Raw genomic sequence first — 21454 nt, 5'->3', positions numbered from 1 at the left:
ATTTGTCTTTCTAAGACCCATCATATTGGAAAAGTAGACAATGATTGAACTTCTTTTGTTATGAAATCGGACAACGAAGAAATTAAATTCGACGAAGAATGATTTAAATTGGTTACAAATTAAAATAATAAATTTTAATGATGAAAAATGAAAAAACACCAATAAAAATAGATTTTTTTTTACTTGTAACATTACTAAAAGCTATTCAAAGCATCCCGATAAAAATATTGAGTAGGTAGTAGGTATAACCAGATTCGAACAGTACATATAAACAAATCACTGCTAAAATAAATATATTTCAGATATATTATTTACCTATTTTTATTTTGTAAAGAACAGCAAAAATGCATACAAATAAATATATATCTCAAACAGCTAATTTGACAGTTTAATGTAGCTAGCTACATATTATTAATCTGTGGTTTAATGTTGTTATTATTGATATTTTTGTGACCGTGTTTTTCCGTACGTTTGTTTGGAATTTTCCATTAAACGAGTCAAACACCCGTTAAATTCTCATTAGACAGCAAGCATACTTATAATTTTCCTACGGACCGTTTGACTGTAATATAATTGTTTTATGAATTAGATGTGAACCAAGCACTTCGAAGAATGACGACGGAGTGATCTCTGTTGATGTTTCGAGCGAGGTACTCGTAGACTCTATCACAGAAGTTCCACCAGACTTAATCATGTAAGTTGACATTAAATAAAATAACGTAATAATGTTAAGACAAGACTGATAGATTTCGTCGGGAACAGAGGGACGAGCTATTCGCCTTTGTCAAAGACTGGAAGCTGCTTTAGATCGGGATACGTATGGATAGTACAAAATAAAAGCTGTAACAGCCGTTGGTCCGGTCCGAGGCCTGTTCGATCGAGTGGAAGGTGGTTCGACGTACGTCCGTTAAAGACGCAGCCATGAATGAAAAGAAAAGGTCCACACACGCGCTACGCGTGCGAGGCACGTCTACACTGGCCCTTTTGTGCGCGAGGAAATTGTCTCGCACGTATGCTCGCTCTGTGTGGATCCGGCCAAAGAGATAATTTAACCAGACCAAGATCTCAGTCCGGTATGCTTGTCTGTGAGCACTATAACTAAAATGTAATGTATGGGTGTTTCAGGACTACTGAGGGAAATGTAGAAAATAAAGAGGACTCAACAAGACTGACTCTGGCATATGAAAGACTGTACGAAATCCCACGCACCATAGTGGAACGGTTCGCGGACCATGTCTGGCATCTGGACATCAGCCACAACAAAATCACGTAAGTGGTAGTAGAATGTTAACCTTCTAATAGACTAGATTGAAAATACCTTTGGCGGGGAGAATATCACCATACAATGTTGTTTGAACAACTCACTAGATTAGATCTCTCTTATTATAATTTTGCAGGAACCTGGACCCCCTGGTGCACTTCAGGCACCTCACATCACTGATCGCGGATGATAACCCCATCACAGAGAACTGTGTGCTGCCACCATTACCCAAACTACAGCTGTTATGGTAACGACTTAGACTGCGACCCACAGACTATACATCAGGGCTCTCCAAACCCTGGCCCGCAAACACATTTTAATACGGCCCGCCGACACCCAACTGCTATATATTACTGTATTAGTATTTCGGGCCGAAGTACCGGCTATCAATTATGGGCTATAAAAGGCATTAAGTGATCTTCAAGTTTTGTACCGGCTTTTTTGCCACAGTATTGGTGTAGGCATTCAAACCCAGGGGAAACTAGGTTTCATTGAGTTTAGTCTAGTTTCCTCCTCTAGGTTACCAACGCTTTTCAATCAAGTTTACTTTCAAAAAATTCTCAGTCAGCAAATTGAGACCCAGCACAAACACACTCCAATGGTAATCATTGTCTGATAGCAAACAAATAAAAATACCTTCTCTTTTTTTTATTGAAACATATCTGAAGGACTTGTATATTTTAACTAGTTTATGACAATTTCGTTTAGAGTTTAAAATGCACCTTAAGTAGTTAAACATAAGATCTAATATAACTTACCTCAGGGGATACTCACAAATACTTCAAAACTGAACCTTATAGTCTAAGTCTAAGCTATAAAGTTCAAATTTCCCCAGGGTCAACTATTGCAAGATCGGCTCCCTATACCCGTGGGTGGCAAAGCTGAAGGAATCTTGCCCCAACTTGCAGTATCTATGTCTCATGGGCAACCCGGCGGCCCCGAGTTATCTCAACGGCGGGAACTTCTATGATTACCTACAGTACAGGTAAGAATCCTTTTCGAATGGTCTTGGGCTAAAACTACTGCTTGTCTCAAGGATGTCTTAGAACTTGTGAAACAAATATCGTTAGGCCGCGCGGCACTTCGGCCTGTGTAGACGTGCCTCATCCGGATTGCCTCGGGTGAGGTACGCCCAACACCGACCGACGCGGCAATTTCCGTGCGAGGCGGCTCGTTCTGTGTGCCTATTTGACATTTTGCTCAAAATTCAGTTTCGTTATTATGTTTTAGACCATTTTATAGACACACTTTTGTATTATACAATACATTCTACCAAATAAAAAAAACATGGTGTTGTTTATGTCTCCCTTGCTGAAAAGAGTATTTTTTGCGGGAAAAATAAAAGCACATCTTTATCCCATAAAAAACTCCACTCTGACACATTTTTTTGAAAAGAGGAAACAAAAACAGAAAAAAATGACCTTGTTGCACGTCGGGTAATAAAATCAGGAGCATAGCTGCATACATATGTAAAAAAAGTTCGTATTAAGTCCTAGCACTGGATGTTTGTTTTGTAGTCTCATGAGATTGACAAGACAAAAATAATGTAAAAAAAAAAACAGAAGAAGCTATTGTATAATGGCTTTAGTAATTTACTGTCTCAATTTTACGACATTTTTCATTAGATACTTTATTTTCAATACATCATTAGATGCATTACTTATGTTATGCTCATTAGCCGATGCACGAACTTTGCTCTGACCCGTCTAGACTGATAATGTCGATATCATAGTGAGTTGTTTTGATTGACGTCAAAACAAAACAGACAACTTATTGACATATAACCAATTTGACTATACCAACCGACTGACCACATTCAACACCCTCACAAGAGGCTAAGACCTGTGTCCCTTCAGGACACAGGCATTCTTTCTTTTCCCCCGGGATGTCCCTCCGGGACATCCCGGCGTCAATCTTATGGATAGGATAGAGGTCCATTCTCTAAATTCCATTAATAAACCTCAAAAAAAAAAAAAAAGTTCCAAATAAACTACTATCGGCTGGTACCTTGATGTTTACGAAATTATTTAGTTTTAAAAGTATAACAATCAATATTGTTAAGTTGAATTTAATAACATTGATGATTTCATATTGACTGGGAGGATTCCCAAATCCCTAAACTGGGAGAAACAGCGTTTCAAGATTGTTTTTTCCTGATGATACTAACCTAACTGCTAGTAACTAGTTTTAACTTTTAATTTGAATCTTTGTCCGCCAAGCAGTTATACACAAATTCTGCACCCAATAATTTTAATAAATAGTAGTAGTAGTAGTAGTAATCACTTTATTGTACACAACACAGGTTTACAAAAATAAATTACAGTAATGGAAATAAATACAATAATCTCTTGAACCATACTATTCCAATCCAACTATTCCTACCGATTACGCGTAAATTATTTCCAGTTTTTAAATTTTCTTCATTGATTTACTATTTGTCATATGAATTAAGTTTTTAATAACTATCCCTGATTCTTATGATTAGTAGGTAAAAAATGAAATATAAAAAAAATGAAAATGCCAAAATTTACGAGGTTTGAAATGTCTTTCCAGACTATTTGTAATCTCCCAATTCCCGTCCCTCAACCACCTGGACGACCGCAAAGTGACCGAGGACCAACGAGCCGAGGCCCAACGGCTCTACAAGAGGCCGTTCTTCGAAAGGATCGTCAAACCCAGCTCTGGAGGTATCGCCCAACTCATACACACACCCGTGAAATGGAGCAGCTTTCAGAATAAGATTACCTCGTTGTGGACAGGTAAAGAGGACAGGAATTTGTTGATTTAAGTACATTTTTTTTTCTTAATTTTTTTTATATGCTGCAAAGGCACCGAGGACCAAACCGGGGCCCAAAGTTTATTAAAGAGGCCGTTCTTCTAAAGGATTGTGAAAATCAACCCTCTGGGTATCGCGCAACTTACAATTTGCATATATCACAACACCTTATAAAACAAAGTCCTCAACACAAAAACTATTATATTGCTCTCTACTATTACCATGGAACTGGCTTACAAAATATATCTTGTTATTTAATATGTTTATTTAAATAGAAATACTTATTGCATTTTATTTCTAAAATGTGGAAGAATGTGTAGTAGAAATTTCAAGGTTTAATACTATTGAATAGTAGATGAGACTTCTAAAATTACAAAAAGCAATAACTGCCATTTGAATTCGGAACTGATCGACGGATGGTTGTGATTTAACGTTTCCCCATTTTAAAGGAAATGCCAAATATTGTAGTACAACTTAGTATCGTTATGATGAATGTTACATTTTCTTGAGTATGAGTCACCAGGCATATTCGTATTTGATCAAATTGTCGCATTTGATCGTGACGCAAAATCTATAGATAGCTTATCTCGCAATTTCGACACATACCTTATCAGCAAATACAACAATGTCGATAAAATGCCAAACGCTGATGGAAATCTTGCCATATCATCCCGCTTATATTTATTTTATATTTTTTTATAAATGTAATGAAAGTGGTACAAAATGACAATTTCATCTAGTACATCTCGCTCGCACTAATTTGCGAGTACGAGAGAGATGCATAGAAAGTAACTCGATAGCGTTTATGTCAGTGCCAAATTGTTCGTTGAGTAGTTATGCTAGGTGCAAATGGCAACTAGTATATTAAGTACGAGTATAATGTGCCAAAGAAATATACAAACAAACGTAACCTCAAAAACATGACCTCATTTGGGCAAGTCAAGTAAACCATACACGTTTTGATCTCAAATGTATCGCATCAGAATAAAGAATGAAATTTAAATAATATGATATTCTTACTAAGAGCAATCCATGTCTATCCACGTAAATTTGTATTTTATCATAATGTGCTTTAGGCCTTTAAGCCTATTTTGCTATCATCCATTAATTGTTACTATTAGAACAAATTAAATTATTTTCAGAAAATATTTTAATTTGTTTTTATCAAGTAAAAACAACTTAAAATATCCAGGGGGTGCCATAAGCCTTCGGTAAGAATTGCATATACTTGGAAAAATTCGACCTATGCCGCTGTGGCCCGGTGGCCGAATAGCACAGGCACCTGCCGCGATAGCAAACAACGCTGGTTCGATTCCAGCCTGGGGCACTGGAGGCCTTGGTCACTATTTTCTTAGTATATGACATTTATTTCAGTTTATAATCCATTTATGTTATTGTTCTGGGGTGATTTTGCTACAAGCGATCCAGTTACCGTTCAATTACTTACAGCAAATTTACACTAAGATGGCCGACTACTTACATCTTAGAAACTTCTCACCTTCGATCTATGCTTTTAACTTACCGCCTATACTCGTAAACTTTATCACAAAACTGAAAAGACGGAACTTTTGTAACAATGCTAAAAGTTTAAAAAACTGGATGACTTGTGGCGTTTGTTTATAATATTGTTACCAATATGAATGATATCCACAAACTATGATAATAATATATCTATAATCCTTTTTGCATTATTTATTGTATATTTCAATGACTGATTAGTATCCATGTTATAAAATTTGATATATTCTAAATTAGATCAGCATGTTTAATATTTGTCTTTTTAATATAATACTTATAATATGGTAAAGGTACTAATAATATACTAATAAAGGTTATTCATTAAAAATATATTAAATTTAATCTAAAGATTCACGAAAATAGATGAAAATTGCTAAGCTATATGCGAATAAACAAGTTTTCTAAATTATACAATCTTTAAAAGTAGATTTTTACCCTAATCTATATTGATTAGAAATCCCAATCCTAACCTAAAAATCTTACAATAATACGTAACTGTCTTTCGTCCAATTCCTCTAAGTGTTAATATTTACTATTAATTATATTAATAAGAAAAAATGGTTTATACAGGTATTTATTGTTTAATTATTTACAGTAATAAATAAAAATAAAAAAACAAAGATTGTTTTAATCAAAACAACTATTTTTCCAAGTTCTGATTTAGATTCGATTTTTAGTAGAAAAAGGTGCAAAATTCATAGTTCCTATCCTCTAGTCAGGTATTACAATATTTAGAATATAATTAAAATAGTTTCTTTTTAAAATTGAGTTTTACAAAAAAAGCTACTCTGTTCAATTTAATGATGATTTAAAAATAATTTGTACTTGTATGACCGTGGGACATTAGAGGACCATAAGGGAGATCGAGTCCTCTAACTTTAAAATTTGGCGCCTTTTTCGACTGACAAAATGGGTTTGCCAGACTACAGTTGCGTATATGGAATGAAATAGTCTACAGCATTCGGTAATTTAATCACATTCAAAGCTATTAGGTCGTTTCCACGCCGCCAAGTTGACGTAAGGGATGGCCGAGTAGTCCTGGCAGCTGTATTTCGGATTGTAAACGGACTCGACTTCGAACGGCGATCGTTGCACGTACGCCACGTCGGTGTTGTCACAGATTAGACGTGCCATCGACGATTTTTTAATCTCTGACAGTTGTTCTGTGGAAAAATATAGATTCAGTAAAGTTCAAGAATACTCGTAATTCCGTACACGGCGGGAAGAAGTTGATAAATGGCGGGAAAAAATTGAAGAATTTTTAACTTTATGTAATTTTATTGTAAGTTCAAATTTCTTCAATAAAATATCTCGTTTTATCAACTCCTTCCCGCCGTGTACGGAATTATTTTTTACATTTACAATAAAGTAAGTACCTACATGACATAAATTGCTTATAATGATCATATTAGACAGTTCTTTAAAAATCGTGATGGATCGTATGGATTTATAAAAGTGAATTGGTTTTATATATTTTGGTTTTTCTTTTGACTCGATAAAAAGATAAGCTTACCCGCCGTGAATGGATAGGGCTGGTTGCTGTTATCATAAAAGTATCTGTCACCAATCCTGGTCCGGTAGAACTGCTCAGCGACGATACACTGGAAGGTGTGGCCCAGGATCGAACCCTGGACGTCCTTCTCCAGTATCCCTCCAACGAATAGGTCTACGTCATCCACGCATTCGTATAACGAGGCGAGGGCGTTGATGCGCTGAAAAAAAAAACAATAGAAAGCCAAGACTTCGAAAGACGTTAAAGGAAACCCTTGACCGGTTTAGTGTGTCGGTCACCGGTTAAACCATTGACGTATCTCAGGACGGGCCTTACGGCCACTAAAAAATGGTACTAGTTCAGCCGTGTTACTCACAAATTCGAGCCAATTGTGCAGTCTAACGCAACCAGTTGCAACCAATCGCGTTGTAGCGATGTCACACCGCTTTACTGGCGCCATTCAAGCCCCATTCTTATTGCCCGTAAGGCCAGTCCCAGTCCTAAGATAATATGTCAATGGGTTAAACCCGGAGTTACTAGTACAATTTAACCCTGTGTTAACTGTTAACTCCGAGTGAGTGGCTAACCCTGCAAGTGGCCCTAAGAGATGTTAAGATTTACTCACATCTTGGGACATTTCTCCAGCCAAATCCTGGAAGTTCCTGGCTCTTCTTAACCCGCAGACCTCTCTGGAATGTTTAAATATTTAATAATATTACAAGCATAATGCATTTCACTATAAATATTGAGGCTATAGCCTTAAAATTTCGGCACTCTGCATTTGACATCGGGTTGTGTTTTGCGATTTCTGTAACCGGAAAACACTGATACCGCGTGTAACTAAGTGTCGACACAGCGAATTCTCTTATATACTTAGGTAAAGACTGGAACGCGGTGACGGTATTATGTACCTGAAGTCGTTATAGCTAGCCAGCCCATGATCCCGGCCCCTCTGTATGTCCATAGCGATGAGGTCCATGCCCCAGCTGTTGCAGGACTTGAACAGCTCCCCGGCCACGTAGAGGTCCGACTCCGAGGCATAAGCTAGGGCTCACGATCAAGCTGGTCAGAATACGCTTGTTTTCTATTGGGGCGAGGGTGTAAAAGTACCTGAACTCGTTATAGCTAGCCAGCCCATGATCCCGGCCCCTCTGTATGTCCATGGCGATGAGGTCCATGCCCCAGCTATTGCAGGACTTGAACAGCTCCCCGGCCACGTAGAGGTCCGACTCCGAGGCATAAGCTAGGGCTCAAGATCAAGCTGGTCAGAATCAGAATACGCTTGTTTTCTATTGGGATGAGGTTGTAAAAGTACCTGAAATCGTTATAGCTCGCCAGCCCATGATCCCGGCCCCTCTGTATGTCCATGGCGATGAGGTCCATGCCCCAGCTGTTGCAGGACCTGAACAGCTTGTTGGTCAGCTCCCCGGTCACGTAGGGGTCTGACTCTGAGGAGGCGTATGCTAGGGCTCCGCGCATTAGGTCGTCGAAGGAGACTTCTAGCAGGGATGGGTTATGGTAGTGGTCGCTGAGCCTACAAAAGTGAAAAAAATATGAAAAGTTAGGTAACTCAATTACTTATTAGTTTGAAATATTTTATGTTGAAATCACGAAGACTTTCGATCTTTATACGAGATATAAGGTGTCCCAATATTATTTTGCATGCTGTGGTATGCCGTAGACCGTGCAAATTTAAGAGAAGCCGGAAAGCTAATCAGAAACACTAATATTTGAAGAGTTTCCTGGACTTTTTTCAAATCTCATCATCAGATCCTGAGTATCCTGGCATTATTACCTACAATGGGACCAACGGTGAAGTTATCCTTTCAAACAAAAATCCAGAATTGTCCGACCGTTTTTGAAAAATCGAACACTTCAACTAAAAAAATTAAAAAACGCTCATAAATTCCTCCATCGAAATTTTGAAGTCGGGTATTTACTAACTTGTAAGCATAACCGGTCTGATAGCTGGCCGGACAAGTCATAAAGGTCTCCGGCACCATAGAGTGCAAGAACCGGAAGGCAGCCGCGCCGAAGCTGTTAATGCAGCCCGGATTCACGGCGTCGCTGTAGTCGCGGCTGTACAGGCTGGATGGCGATATCCGGTAGTAGCGGAAGTAGTTTTCACCTGAAAAAGGAAGGGGATAAATATAGTTGGTCAAACCAGTTTGTCAGTCAGTAAGAACCAGGAAAACTATACTCATCCGTTTCATTTGGGTGCTAGTACTAGTGTAAGACAAAGATATTATGATTCTCTCTGTCTATGATTGAAATGAGACAGTCCTTTGACACACTATACAACAAATTCGCAATTTTAGAGGCGAAAGATAAATTACCTAATGAATTCACTTGTTTACAGGTGAAATATTTTGAAGAATAGTTGAAAAGGCAGTCGAATTATAATGCTTATTTTGAGAAATCAAAACTGCATTTGTCTTAGCATTTTTTGAAGACGGGGCGGCTCGATATTAACAATTGTCGTATTTAGGAGTTAGCACTGTATTGGCTGGTTTGTATCAAATCAATGATGTGATTCGTATGATTTTATAAACACGACTACCTATGATTGTATGATTGTATGATTTTATAAACCTGTGTTAGAAATGTACTCACCAATATTTAACGGCAGCCACTCCTGATAAGTGATATGCTGGAGCTCAGCGATGACTATCCTCCTGGCCTCCTGGTAGATCTTCTCGTCGCTCCACATGGGGTTCAGGGAGCCCAGGATGTCGGCGGCGGTGCGGTTATGTTCGCGTACGATTATCATGGGTCATGGCATCAAACCAACCCAATGATTGGTCCCAACTAGGATTTTGGTTTAGGAAGGGCTTAAACCGAATGGGAGTAGGTTTGGTAGGGACCTTAATTTTTCATAGTGGGGCTCACATGCTTTTGGGCTTGAGTCCCTTAGTCTCACCCCTAAATTGCCCATGAATAACCAACTTGTCATTAAAGTGTACTCACCAAAATTTAACGGCAGCCACTCCTGATAAGTGATATGTTGGAGCTCAGCGATGACTATCCTCCTGGCCTCCTGGTAGATCTTCTCGTCGCTCCACATGGGGTTCAGGGAGCCCAGGATGTCGGCGGTGCGGTTATGTTCGCGTACAATTATCATCGGTCATGGCATCAAACCAACCCAATGATTGGTCCCAACTAGGATTTTGGTTTGGGAAGGGCTTAAACCGAAGGAGAGTAGGTTTAGGTAGGGACCTTAATTTTTCATAGTGGGACTCACATGCTTTTGGGCTTGAGTCCTTTAGTCTCACCCTTAAATTGCCCATGAATAACCAACTTGTCATTAAAGTGTACTCACCAAAATTTAACGGCAGCCACTCCTGATAAGTGATATGTTGTAGCTCAGCGATGACTATCCTCCTGGCCTCCTGGTAGATCTTCTCGTCGCTCCACATGGGGTTCAGGGAGCCCAGGGTGTCGGCGATGCGGTTGTGTTCGCGTATCAATATCGTGTGCATCATGGCGAGCGTTGGAGTCGTGTTGATTCTGCCGTCACCTGTTGCCATGTATAGAATTTAGAGAACAGTAAGTAATCTCATTACAAGTTTCGCTTGTCTCACAGTTTCATTCATTTTGTTAAGAGTTCAGAACTTGGTTCAGACATACCAGCCATCAGTAAACAGTAGCACGTGCGGTTTTACTTAACCTTTTGGCCGCCGGACCTAGTCCGCAAAGACGCTCACTCACACGCCAGAGCAAATTTTAAGTAAACAACTAATAAAAAGTTTAGGGATTGCAAATAGTGATATCGATATTTACAATATTATGGTAAAAATCTTTTTAATTTAGCTTTGTTCTTATCCTGTTTTAATTTCATTCCAAATTGCCAAAATTAAACATATGTTTTACACCCGAAAATGTTTAAAATATAGGGATTTAACATAAAAAACAACCACTAAACAATGTCGATTCAAGACGTGATATCACCGCACTAGGCTGTACGAGAAGTCTTTTATACAAGACAACGGCGCCCATGGACTGCCCGCAATGCAGACCGACAAGGACTGTTTCCGCGCGGATCAAGTAATAATAGTTTCTAGGTCAACGGCGTAAGCGCTTGTCGGTACGTAAACTTTATTGGCGTAACGTTAAAGCTGCGCATCATGTGTCGATAAAGTCAATATACCGGAACTGTTTTAGTGAAAATTACACGTGGGTTGAATTTTTAATGAGTGAAGATATTATTCCGGAATTAGAATCTATCATTATAATTTCAGTTTGGTTTACATTAATCTATAGGTAAACTCTTATCAAAAAAACGTTCAACGACTTGTTACAAAAAAATTACACATTAACTTCAATGTTATAACAATAAAAGTAAAGTCTGATAAACAGGTATGTCTCTGTACCACACTTGTGCGAAGCGGTCGCTGCGGTGTATCCCTTCCCACTAAGCTATAAAATAACATCAATTATTTTTTTTATTTATCTCTTCTGCAATTAAATAGTCCACAATCTACAATGGCAAATTTACTTGTCTGACTCTACTTTATAGAGCTAAAGATTATAATTAATTATAGCTTCCATAATAATCAAATTACATCAAAATCGATTCAGTGGTTAGAGCGTGATGACTTGACATACATACAGACCGACAGACAGATTAACTTACAAAATATTGAAATCATTGGTAGGATTATTAACTATACGTAATAAGATAATTAAAAACTTAGTCAAACATATTTGGAGCATCCTGTACTCGGGCGAGTGCAGGCTGGTCGGCAGAACAATAGGATAAGGAAAAAAAAATATTTATTTAGCGCTCAGTGCAGTGGGGTCGGTTGTTGTAATTTAAATGATAGATTAGATTAATATTCATTAAAACGGAATTATTTATTGATAAAAACAAAGAAAGGAATAAACAAACATAATAAAACTTACAAAACTAAAGATAACAAATTTGCCCCAGGTCGCCGTCAACGGGCAAGGTGCCCAGAAGGCTGGCCGTATTTCCCCGCTGTATAGCGATGCTAATACGCTGGGCGAAATAGTGGCCAGCCCTCTGGTCACCAGAAGCCTCTATTAAGCGCGCCGACAAGTCTTTGTACAGTCGACGCGCACTTGGCCCCCACGGCCCCAAAGTTTCGACACCAAACGCCGCAAATATGTAGCTGCTTCCCAGAGCGGCATACTTGCGGCGCTTGAGGCTTTCGGCTGAGGAAGCCGCAGCGCCAGCAGAATCTTTGGTGCTTGGAACATGGGACGGTGCCAGGGTATCAACGCAAGTAGCGTCCCAAACTAGCGGCCGACCCATGCTCCAAGGCACCAGTGTCATTCCGTCGGGTCTCTTGCCGTCATCCCTGGCCAGACCGCTGGGCTCGAGGACTGCAGGTACTTTGGCACTAACAAGAGCCCGACGGAGGACATCATTTATACTGGCATGGCGGGGAATCCTGCCAGCGCTTCGAGCACATGAGAGGCATAGATTAGATTAAATTGAGCATGTTATGAATATGTAAGTAGTTTCTTAAGTTGTTGTTAAAAGATATTTTATTGTTGTATAAAATCTACCGCGGATGGAGTATCGAGACAAACCTTACTGGTTTAACGATACTTTTGTAATTAAGCTTAGATATTGTGTTGTAATTACCTGAAAAAAAAAAAAAAAAGAAGCTACCTGAACTTTAAATATAGTTATGCCTATCTGACTCTCGTTCTACGTATTCTAGTAAGTAGTTACCTACTATTCGTTGAAAAAAATTGGCGATTAACAAGTGTTCAAATACTTAGATAAAAACATATTTCTGACTTTATATTTACTTTAAAAATTCCCATATCGAGTTAACATTCCCATCCCTAGCTGTCTTTTATACAAGACAACGGCGACGAGGAACATGAAAAATGTTGAAAATTGGAGCAATTTTTTTAAATGCCTTATTATAAAAGAAGGGATTTATATAGCGGCTTAAAATGCAAATAAATGAAAAAACAAAGACCTTAAATATGAACACGAGTGTAAATGAAATTGCAATTGTTATTATTTTCACATTAACTCAGTGGTTGAATTTGTGTCTTGTATACAAGACGACGGCGCCAGGGTATCGTTCTATCGTTGTCTTCTATACCGGACAACGGCGGTCAAAGGGTTAACAATTGACAAAGGATTGGCCGTTTGGGGCCAGCTACAAATAGAACGACCACATTATGGGTGATATTCGGAATCACTTGACATTCAGAAGCGATTCGTAGCTACCCGATTAAACCTTTTTGCGCATTCCTATCATAACCAGTTGTGCTAGCCAAGTCTAATTACAACAATATTTTTTCAACAACAAATTAATATGCTTACCCGCCATGTAACACGGCTCAGATGAGTTCCTCAAATCACAGACGTCCATCTTCTTATCCACCGACGGGGGGAAGCCTCTTTTATTGTACGGTTTCTTCTCCTCCTTCAGCCGGCCGCCACTCATGGTGCGCAGCTTTTTGGCTAAAACTGGATCTGAACCGTAGAGCTGGGAGCCGTCGAGGAAACTGGTCGCACCGTTTAGCTGAGAAAAGAGGAAAATTTTCATTAACGTTACAATAGTGATCGCATGACAGCCGGATTATATTTAAAAAAAATGTGAAAGCATTCGAAGATTCTAACGCTCAGGCGCCGTTCAGTTACCCGTTATCTACTTGTTCAGAAAGCCCAAGCTTGCAGTCCTCTCTGGGCGTGGTCACATCTACGCTGCCCTCGTTGAAGGTGACATTCAGTGTCCACCCCGCCAAACGTTCCGCTGGAAGCCCGTTACCAGACCGTTTCACTTACTTGCTCAGCAGGCCCAAGCCTGCAGTCCTCTCTTGGCGTTGTGACACTCCTCACGAAGTTGAGACACCGGATCCCATGATTTCTGTAGAAAGGGTCGTCATCAGGCACGCAGATGGGTATGCACTTGTCATTCTGCAAATCGGGGGACAACATGTCGACGCCTTCGCCAACGCAGCACTGGATACCGCCTTCGTCTAGAAATATGATTGCAATAACGTCATGATTCGCCGGTATATAAAATGAATGGACTGATATTTTTTTAACCAAATAAAATTGTAACTATAAGTAGTAACATCAGCATCACGTCAGATGTACAGTCTGCTGCAAAAGTCTAAACAAGTGGTTAGTCTCTAACAGTGGTTAGTAACAACAATGTTTGATTACAACAATGTGCTTAAACAACCAGCCCGTAATTGCGAAGCGGACACTTCCAACCTAACTATAGAAGGGAAACCCCTAACCGAAGTGTCCACTTTCAAGTATCTTGGGAGCCAGATCAGAAAGGATAACAGACTAACCTCCGAGATCCCATCTAGGATTGCTAAGGCTGCGTCCACCTTCGGTCGGTTAACGCATCGTGTCTGGGGATCGCATGATCTAAAGCTGCAGACGAAGTTGTCGGTGTACAAAGCCATGGTTCTTCCGATTCTTTTGTATGCTTCGGAAACATGGTGTTTGTACAAAGGCGACATTCGCTTGCTAGACACGTTCCACTTACGTTGTCTACGTTCCATTCTGCATATAAAGTGGCAAGATCGCGTTCCCAACACTGAAGTACTTCGTCGTTGCAAGATGCCTGGCATGGAGGCGCTCTTGATGAAGGGTCAGCTAAGGTGGTGTGGGCATGTTTGGCGTATGAGTGATTGCAGACTACCGAAATCCGTTTTCTACTCCCAGTGTCACTCTCCACCTCTCATAACTATATAAATAAATATATAAATACATAATTCCCTAATTACAGTAATAATTGGCCACGTGATCGTCTAGTCTAGTAGTTAGGACCCCTCTGAAGTGAACCGAGATACCCTAGATTCTTTAATGAGTAACAGCTATATTTTGGACTCCAATATTATTTTACTTTACCTAGATTGTAAGAAGATAATTATGGTACTGAAGATATGTTTTATTATGATATTAAAGAATAATCTGAAGGGTATTTTAATTGAGTCTCAGACACAGTATATTGAACAAATTTCAAGGCAAGATATTATTGTTATTGTTAAATATTCGAATGGTATGAATATAATATGAATTTAAAAATGTTTTTGGTAAAATCCTGCTACGCCTATTAAGCTCCCGGGGTACTATAGAGGCAGCACTCCTGAGGTAAGCTCATTTACTCCCTAGCATTTTAAGGATAATTATATTTAACTATCATCTTCTAAACGACGTGTGATTTACTCACACATACTGCCTCCATATTTCGATGCAGGTCTGGGAGCTCTTAGTCCGATAACAATATCAATCGGATCACCTACCCTACCTCTAGCCAGACGGGCTTTGACCAGCACTCCGGAACCTATGCGCACCTAGATGACGATGGAAAGAAGTGCCAAAGTATCCATCAGTCATCAAAATTACTTATCTTTTTTATATTCAAAAGCTAGGGATACTAATCCCAGTCCCATTCCCCAGAACTGATAATATAGTCAGAATTCCTAGTTCTCTAGATGTATAAACAAAGTACCGAGTTTATTTGCAAATTATTATGTTTATTGAAACTGAAATATCAAGATGAGCATTATTTCACTCAACTTTTCCCATTGAACTACTCTTGTCTTGCCAAAAGGGGTCCCTAAAACAGAACTAATCTTCGATCCGTCCATCTCAGACCAGCCTGTACTCCTAAACCCAGCTTGATATTTAAGTATTGATCATGAAAACCTGATTGAACCACTCAGTACCTCGTCCCCACACCAGAAAACCAGAAATATAAATAGAAGTTTCATAAAACAAGATCCCCATATAAATTAGAAAATAGGAAGATTTAGACAGTAGAACCTTCACCTTTTAAACACACATATTTTAGGATAAAGAAACCATATTTTTAAACCCTTAAAGATAAATATATTATTATTATATCAACCATATCAATTTTATAAACTAGAACTAAAAGAACCCTAAAAAAAACAACAAATGAGTGTGTGATTCTACCCTAACTCTAACCACTGTCCCTAATCTAGTATAACCAAAGCACAGTTCATTCTTACCATTGACCTGGTACTTTGGAATATACGCAAGTGTAGTCCCTACGAGAAGCTGTAATCATTCAGCGAGCGATTCTGAGAATTTCAACCTATAGGCTCGAGTTATTGCCCCCCCCCGAGGCATTTGGTACAAAGACCGGGTGGCAACTCGGGTAGGACGACCCTATTGTGTCTAAGAATGGTATAAATAAATATATTTAATATACGAGGTCCCCGAATACTGTAGGTTTCAAATGGGCCCGGATTACTCCAGATGATTCACACGTGAAATCTCCCATTTTACTAGCTACAGCTGGACATCGGTAGACCAAGGAGGGAGAGATATTTGGCTTTCTATGTAGGTAAAAAGATAAGCCCCAAGACAACCCTCATCTTGGTAAATAGGAAAAACCTCCTTCCATCCGTCGTTTGTCACCGTTAGGATAACAGATGAAAGGCTAGACAAACTGTCTGTCTAGACACTGATTTGGTTTCGAAATATATAAAAATAGTCTAGGAGTTTTCGGGTACAATTTTGAAACAATTATCCTTAATTATTCAATAATAATGCCATATAATAGACTTTATATTTAAAACAAATAACTAAACTGAATCTAATTGATTTCTATGTCAAGAAGGCCCAAAATGATAGTGAAATACTCAGTACAGATGCATTAAATTCCAACGTTACGAAGTATTGACCCCGCACTGTCCGAACAATAACACATCTTCTAACTCTAGCCTTCCGAAAACATTCGTCCCCGAAAGCCAACGATAGATAACCAGAGTATTCACTAGACTCTAAACCTTCGTTACAAAACTCCTATTAAAAATTAATAGCAAAGTGAAAATACTCCGCTCGAATAATACCCAAGCTTAAACATTATGAAAACAAAACATTGCTTCCACAATGCCAAACAAAGATACGAATTCCAAATATTAACTCTATGAGACAAAGACATAGTCTTTTCCTCGATAAAGCCAAACACTTAGAAAAATGAACAGAGTTTTTCCACTCACCAGTAATTTTGACGCACTTTATGAAAACCAAAGTCAGGTGTCGGTCCGGATGCTGAAGATAAACTAAACTTGTGACCGCTCCTCTCAGCCCTTTTATATGATTTGTTGCTAACTCAGACACGCTAGTTCAGACAAAACATCTGTGCTGCACCTGCCTACTTGAGACATCTCTTCCAAGAATCATGTCCGAAGTACGAGCGCACCTGCGCGCCACCCCTAGTTGAGACAGAACACCTGCCTACCTCAGACATTTCTTCCAAGAATCATGTCCGAGTTACGAACGCACCTGCGCCTCCACCCTTAGTTCAGTCACATTCACCTTGAAAATGATACCTATCTTCAACGAATTATCTACAAAAATCAACCTTACATCTTTTACTTAAGAATTATTTTGGCTCGACGAAGTAGCTCAGACACGCTCTGTAATTGAGACATTTGATACCTCAGAACCAAAGGTCGTAACGACACATTATCTGTGTAGCCCTTGTGCCTCACACGTAAGATTTATTTTTGATTGATGTCACTTCCTAGAGCCATCTATGGATTTCTTACGCAACTACTTGAACGTTAGGTGTCTCGTTGATAACGCTCCGTCGGTCAATACATAACTTGTTATGAACTTAATTCCCTCCACTGCCCACAGATGGCGTTGTTATCAAACGTTTTAACTTAATATTTATATTGAAGTATGAGTAAAATCTAATTCAATTTCATAATTAAGGCTTTTTATTACTTAAATGTTTTATATTTATAGATAGGGCTTACGGCTAGTTACATCCACCCCCAATAGATTTCAGTTTTTATAATGGATCACAAGAATGAGCTATGGAAACTTAAATCTATTTCTAGACTTGTCGGTGCTTTCCCTCCCCAATTAATCGTGTGGTGTGTATTCCATTACTAAATGACTGTTAGTGACTCAGCTCTGAAATAAGTTCATCAGAATCCTGTCAATAAACAATGATAGCCTTTTCCCCAGTCTCCCCGCTCCACCAGCAATACCAAATTGTGGGTTTGGCAGGCTACTAGTTAACCCGTTCTTGCTAGCTCAACCCGGCCGCCTCGAGTATTACTCTTGTCTCTACACGAATGGGGCCGTACAATTCCGTAGAATAGCATCTGCTGAGACAGCAAAAACCCCCTCGCAAAACGAAGAGACCTTTAATTTTTATAAGTACGAAGCTTGTCAAATTTCATTGCCAAAATTCAAACCAATTTTCATTACTTTATCACCCTCAGCCACGTTTTCTTGGCGCATGTCTCATACTTGAATAAAATATACCGACCTTTAAGTTTATTTGGGTGTATTTTTTTTTTTATGGAAATAAACTTAAAATTGACACAAGTAAGTACCTCAATATGATACGGTAGAGATTGTTTGAACCAAAAATAATTTAAATAAGTCAAATAAAACAAAATATTTACTAATTATTATGCCTCATATTGAAGACAACAACATATAATTGTACTTAATTAATCTCTTGTAAGAGCCTCGTCCGTTCTGAACACTCCCAGCCCATAAAATATGTCGAGTGTCAGATATATCTCATCCAAAATGAGTGTGTGGTTTTTGGAATAGTTCGCATACCTTGTCGAGTAATAGCTACAAAAAAATACCCCTTTAAATGGGTGGAATCCAATGGATTTTAACCTACTGATAATAATTTTGTAGCTAGTTGTGTATCCCATCCCCTCCCCTGGTTGTTCCCCTGCAAATACCGACAAATCTAGTCTGATTACGCTCTAGCCTTTGTCTATCTGCATTAATCCATTCTTTCCAAGAAATATTCATTCGTCCACTTAGCATCCGTCATCTCATGTACATACATCCCTCACATACAATCCTCTCAAACTCATAACCATAAGTACTTCATTCACACACACAGATTCATTCCTCCTCAATTACGCTTTCACTCGATTAATACAGACAGCCAACGCCCCGATTAGTAATCAAAATGAAAAAAATATAGAATTTTTTATTTAAAATTACATATTCATATGAATAAAAAAACTCAACCTGTCCTAACCCAAGACTAGTTCATTATATTTAGTTTTATATGCTTCTAAAAAATATCTTTTTATTCTTTCATTTAATTCCACTTTTTTTTATAAATCTCGATAATACTTTAGTTAAGTAGGTATTAAAACCAATTGACACGTACAAATAAAACCGCACTCATAAGATTTCATGATGACGCTTTGTGATTAATTTTCCCGCCTTTCACTCATTAATGCCGTTCAAAACGCAACTTCGATAACGTACTATGCAATAAATAAACGCAGAAATATACAGACTACGAACAATCAATCCCGAAACGTGCTTAACCATTCCGTTGTTAAACCCCAGATAGTCCATGCAACTGCTTGTAATGTCTACCTATCACTCTACCAAAAGTCCGTAACCGTACATTGTATGGCCGATAAACAACTCTGATCTCACTACCCCAATACCAGGCCAAGCCACTTATAAGAAAACTGACCTAAGGCTGTAATGTGATTCATAGATTTTAAAACCATAAATATTGACTCTACTTATACATTGTCTCTATACTATTAGCCTATTGAAAAGCCAAAATAACTCAAAACATGCTTACATTCAAAGAAAAAAAACTATATGCCAGTTACAAATCGCATTTTCTCAAAGGTTAGCTGGAAGAGATCCCTTTTAGGGATAAGTTCGCCTTTGTACATAACATTTTTATTTTTGTTTTGTTTATGTCTGTTTTATGTAAACCTGTTTATGTACATACAATAAAGTGACATACATACATACATACAATGTTGATGATGATGATGATTCATAAATTTTAGCATATATGCTGCTCAAGTAACGATTTGTTTTATAAAGCGAAATAGTTCCATGCATTTTTACCTAAAGGTCATTGACATCTCACATTTACACTGCTCTCAATGTACACATAAATATGCACACACAACTTTACAATTCCAAAATGAATAAAAAAAATCAAGTAATTATTCATGTTTAACAGGGTTTTGAAATAGTCAAATAAGTATGCACATCAAAAGAAAACTCTTTAACACATGCATTCTACCAATCTTCACATATGCTGCCAGACGCGGGCACTCACCAAAGCACAATATAAACGGTTATGCATAACTCAGAGAGCCATGGAAAAAAGCATCTTAAATAAGAATAGACAAAATAAGTAGAGTCAGACCAAGAATAGTCTGCAGCGGATCTGACTCTAGCAAGAATTTAAGAGACAAAACAGGGTTTAGGTACTGATATTACATACAACACAAAACAACTGAAATGGAAGTGGACTGGACATACTATTAGAGGAGGAGATAACTGGAGCAAAATTGTAACACTAGCACCCTAGAGGGCATAAAAAGATGGTCCGATGGCTAGAAGGACAAAACAAAAACATGGACTAGATTAGTTCATAATGAGAAGATTGGGGAAGGCCTTTTCCCAAAGGTACACAGAAGCGGTTACCGTAGAATGTAGATTAAGGAAAACTGTAGATAAGGTATATAAAAAAAAATGTATTCTGAAATAAGGCTATAAATAAATAAATAAATAAAATATAAGGGTTTTGAAAATTACAACAGTTTTTACACAAAACATACCCTCAATTACTAATTTGATTTTGAGTACCCCTTAGTAGAATACAACAAAACCTTAAGAGTTTGAAAAGTATAAAGTTTTGATTGTTTATTAGCAAAGAAAATAAAAAAATATTACAATCCTTTTGAAGTCACACGTCTACATATCTCTTCTTGGTCGGCATCTCCATCTCTAAAACTGTGTCTTGAAATTCTATGCAGTCCTTATCAAGGCGTTTTTCAACAGAAAATCCAGGGATTGTAGTTACTTGATCATACTAGCTGCTAGGAGACCGGCTACAAGATCCTACTTGCCTCCATCTTGTCCACATCTTGTCAAAATTATCCAGTTGTCAGCAAGCAATGTGAATGTGACTAAAGTAGTCAAAACTTTGTGTGTCACAACACACACACACACACACACACATACACACACACACACACACACACACTGTAACACACACTTGAACTTACTTAATTTGAATGTAGTTAATTCAGGTTCCCACTTCACTTAGACAATTATAACACCTCTATTTACACTATAAAACACAACAGTTTCACTTAACTTATTTAAAAAGAAATCCAAACCATAATACTATTTTAGATGTCTAGGTATTTTTAAGAACTAAATACCTAGGCATTCCTAAAACAATTACAAATGCATTTGTTTCATTACCTTTGCATTTATTCTTACAGGTGTTCTTAGTTATAATACAAGGGTTAGGTAGGTAAATATACTTTAGAACAAAGCAAGCAAAAGAAAAAAGAAAGACTACATACTGAGTTTCCTGAAGTTCCATGAGAATTTGTCCAGTATCTCCTGCACCTAGAAGATCCTTTGTCTTCGTTCTTGACC

At 38.2% G+C, this 21454-nt stretch overlaps 2 protein-coding genes across 2 annotated transcripts in view; one reads left to right on the top strand and one right to left on the bottom strand.

Moving 5' to 3' along the window:
* The first annotated feature begins 438 nt into the window (after positions 1-438).
* Positions 439-4176, top strand: LOC134674151 (leucine-rich melanocyte differentiation-associated protein-like). Its single transcript, XM_063532210.1, has 5 exons — positions 439-694; positions 1126-1269; positions 1398-1508; positions 2097-2246; positions 3815-4176. Coding segments are annotated over exons 1-5 (642 nt in total). The 5' UTR covers positions 439-692; the 3' UTR covers positions 4050-4176.
* Positions 4177-6418: 2242 nt separating this feature from the next.
* The window catches only part of LOC134674244 (peroxidase-like), a 31366-nt gene continuing 16330 nt past the window's right edge, over positions 6419-21454 (bottom strand). Inside the window, exons 6-13 of the mRNA XM_063532310.1 lie at positions 13823-14016; positions 13358-13559; positions 10367-10564; positions 8992-9175; positions 8363-8581; positions 7673-7736; positions 7069-7267; positions 6419-6718 (exon numbers count right to left, since the gene is read on the bottom strand). Coding sequence (XP_063388380.1) covers positions 6525-6718; positions 7069-7267; positions 7673-7736; positions 8363-8581; positions 8992-9175; positions 10367-10564; positions 13358-13559; positions 13823-14016 — 1454 coding nt within the window. The 3' untranslated portion in view covers positions 6419-6524. The remainder of the gene's footprint in view (positions 6719-7068; positions 7268-7672; positions 7737-8362; positions 8582-8991; positions 9176-10366; positions 10565-13357; positions 13560-13822; positions 14017-21454) is intronic.

The sequence above is a fragment of the Cydia fagiglandana genome, chromosome 2 (genome assembly GCF_963556715.1).
Source record: "Cydia fagiglandana chromosome 2, ilCydFagi1.1, whole genome shotgun sequence".
Classification (NCBI taxonomy): Eukaryota; Metazoa; Arthropoda; class Insecta; order Lepidoptera; family Tortricidae; genus Cydia; species Cydia fagiglandana.
Note: the sequence above shows the minus strand (reverse complement) of the source record. Positions and strands in the feature narration are given on the sequence as shown.

What these genes read in the sequence shown, in the direction of transcription:
- LOC134674151 (XM_063532210.1), top strand. An exon ending in CCCAAACTACAGCTGTTATG is followed by an intron (nt 1,509 to 2,096) that starts GTAACGACTTAG and finishes AAATTTCCCCAG; the next exon opens with GGTCAACTATTGCAAGATCG. An exon ending in TATGATTACCTACAGTACAG is followed by an intron (nt 2,247 to 3,814) that starts GTAAGAATCCTT and finishes ATGTCTTTCCAG; the next exon opens with ACTATTTGTAATCTCCCAAT.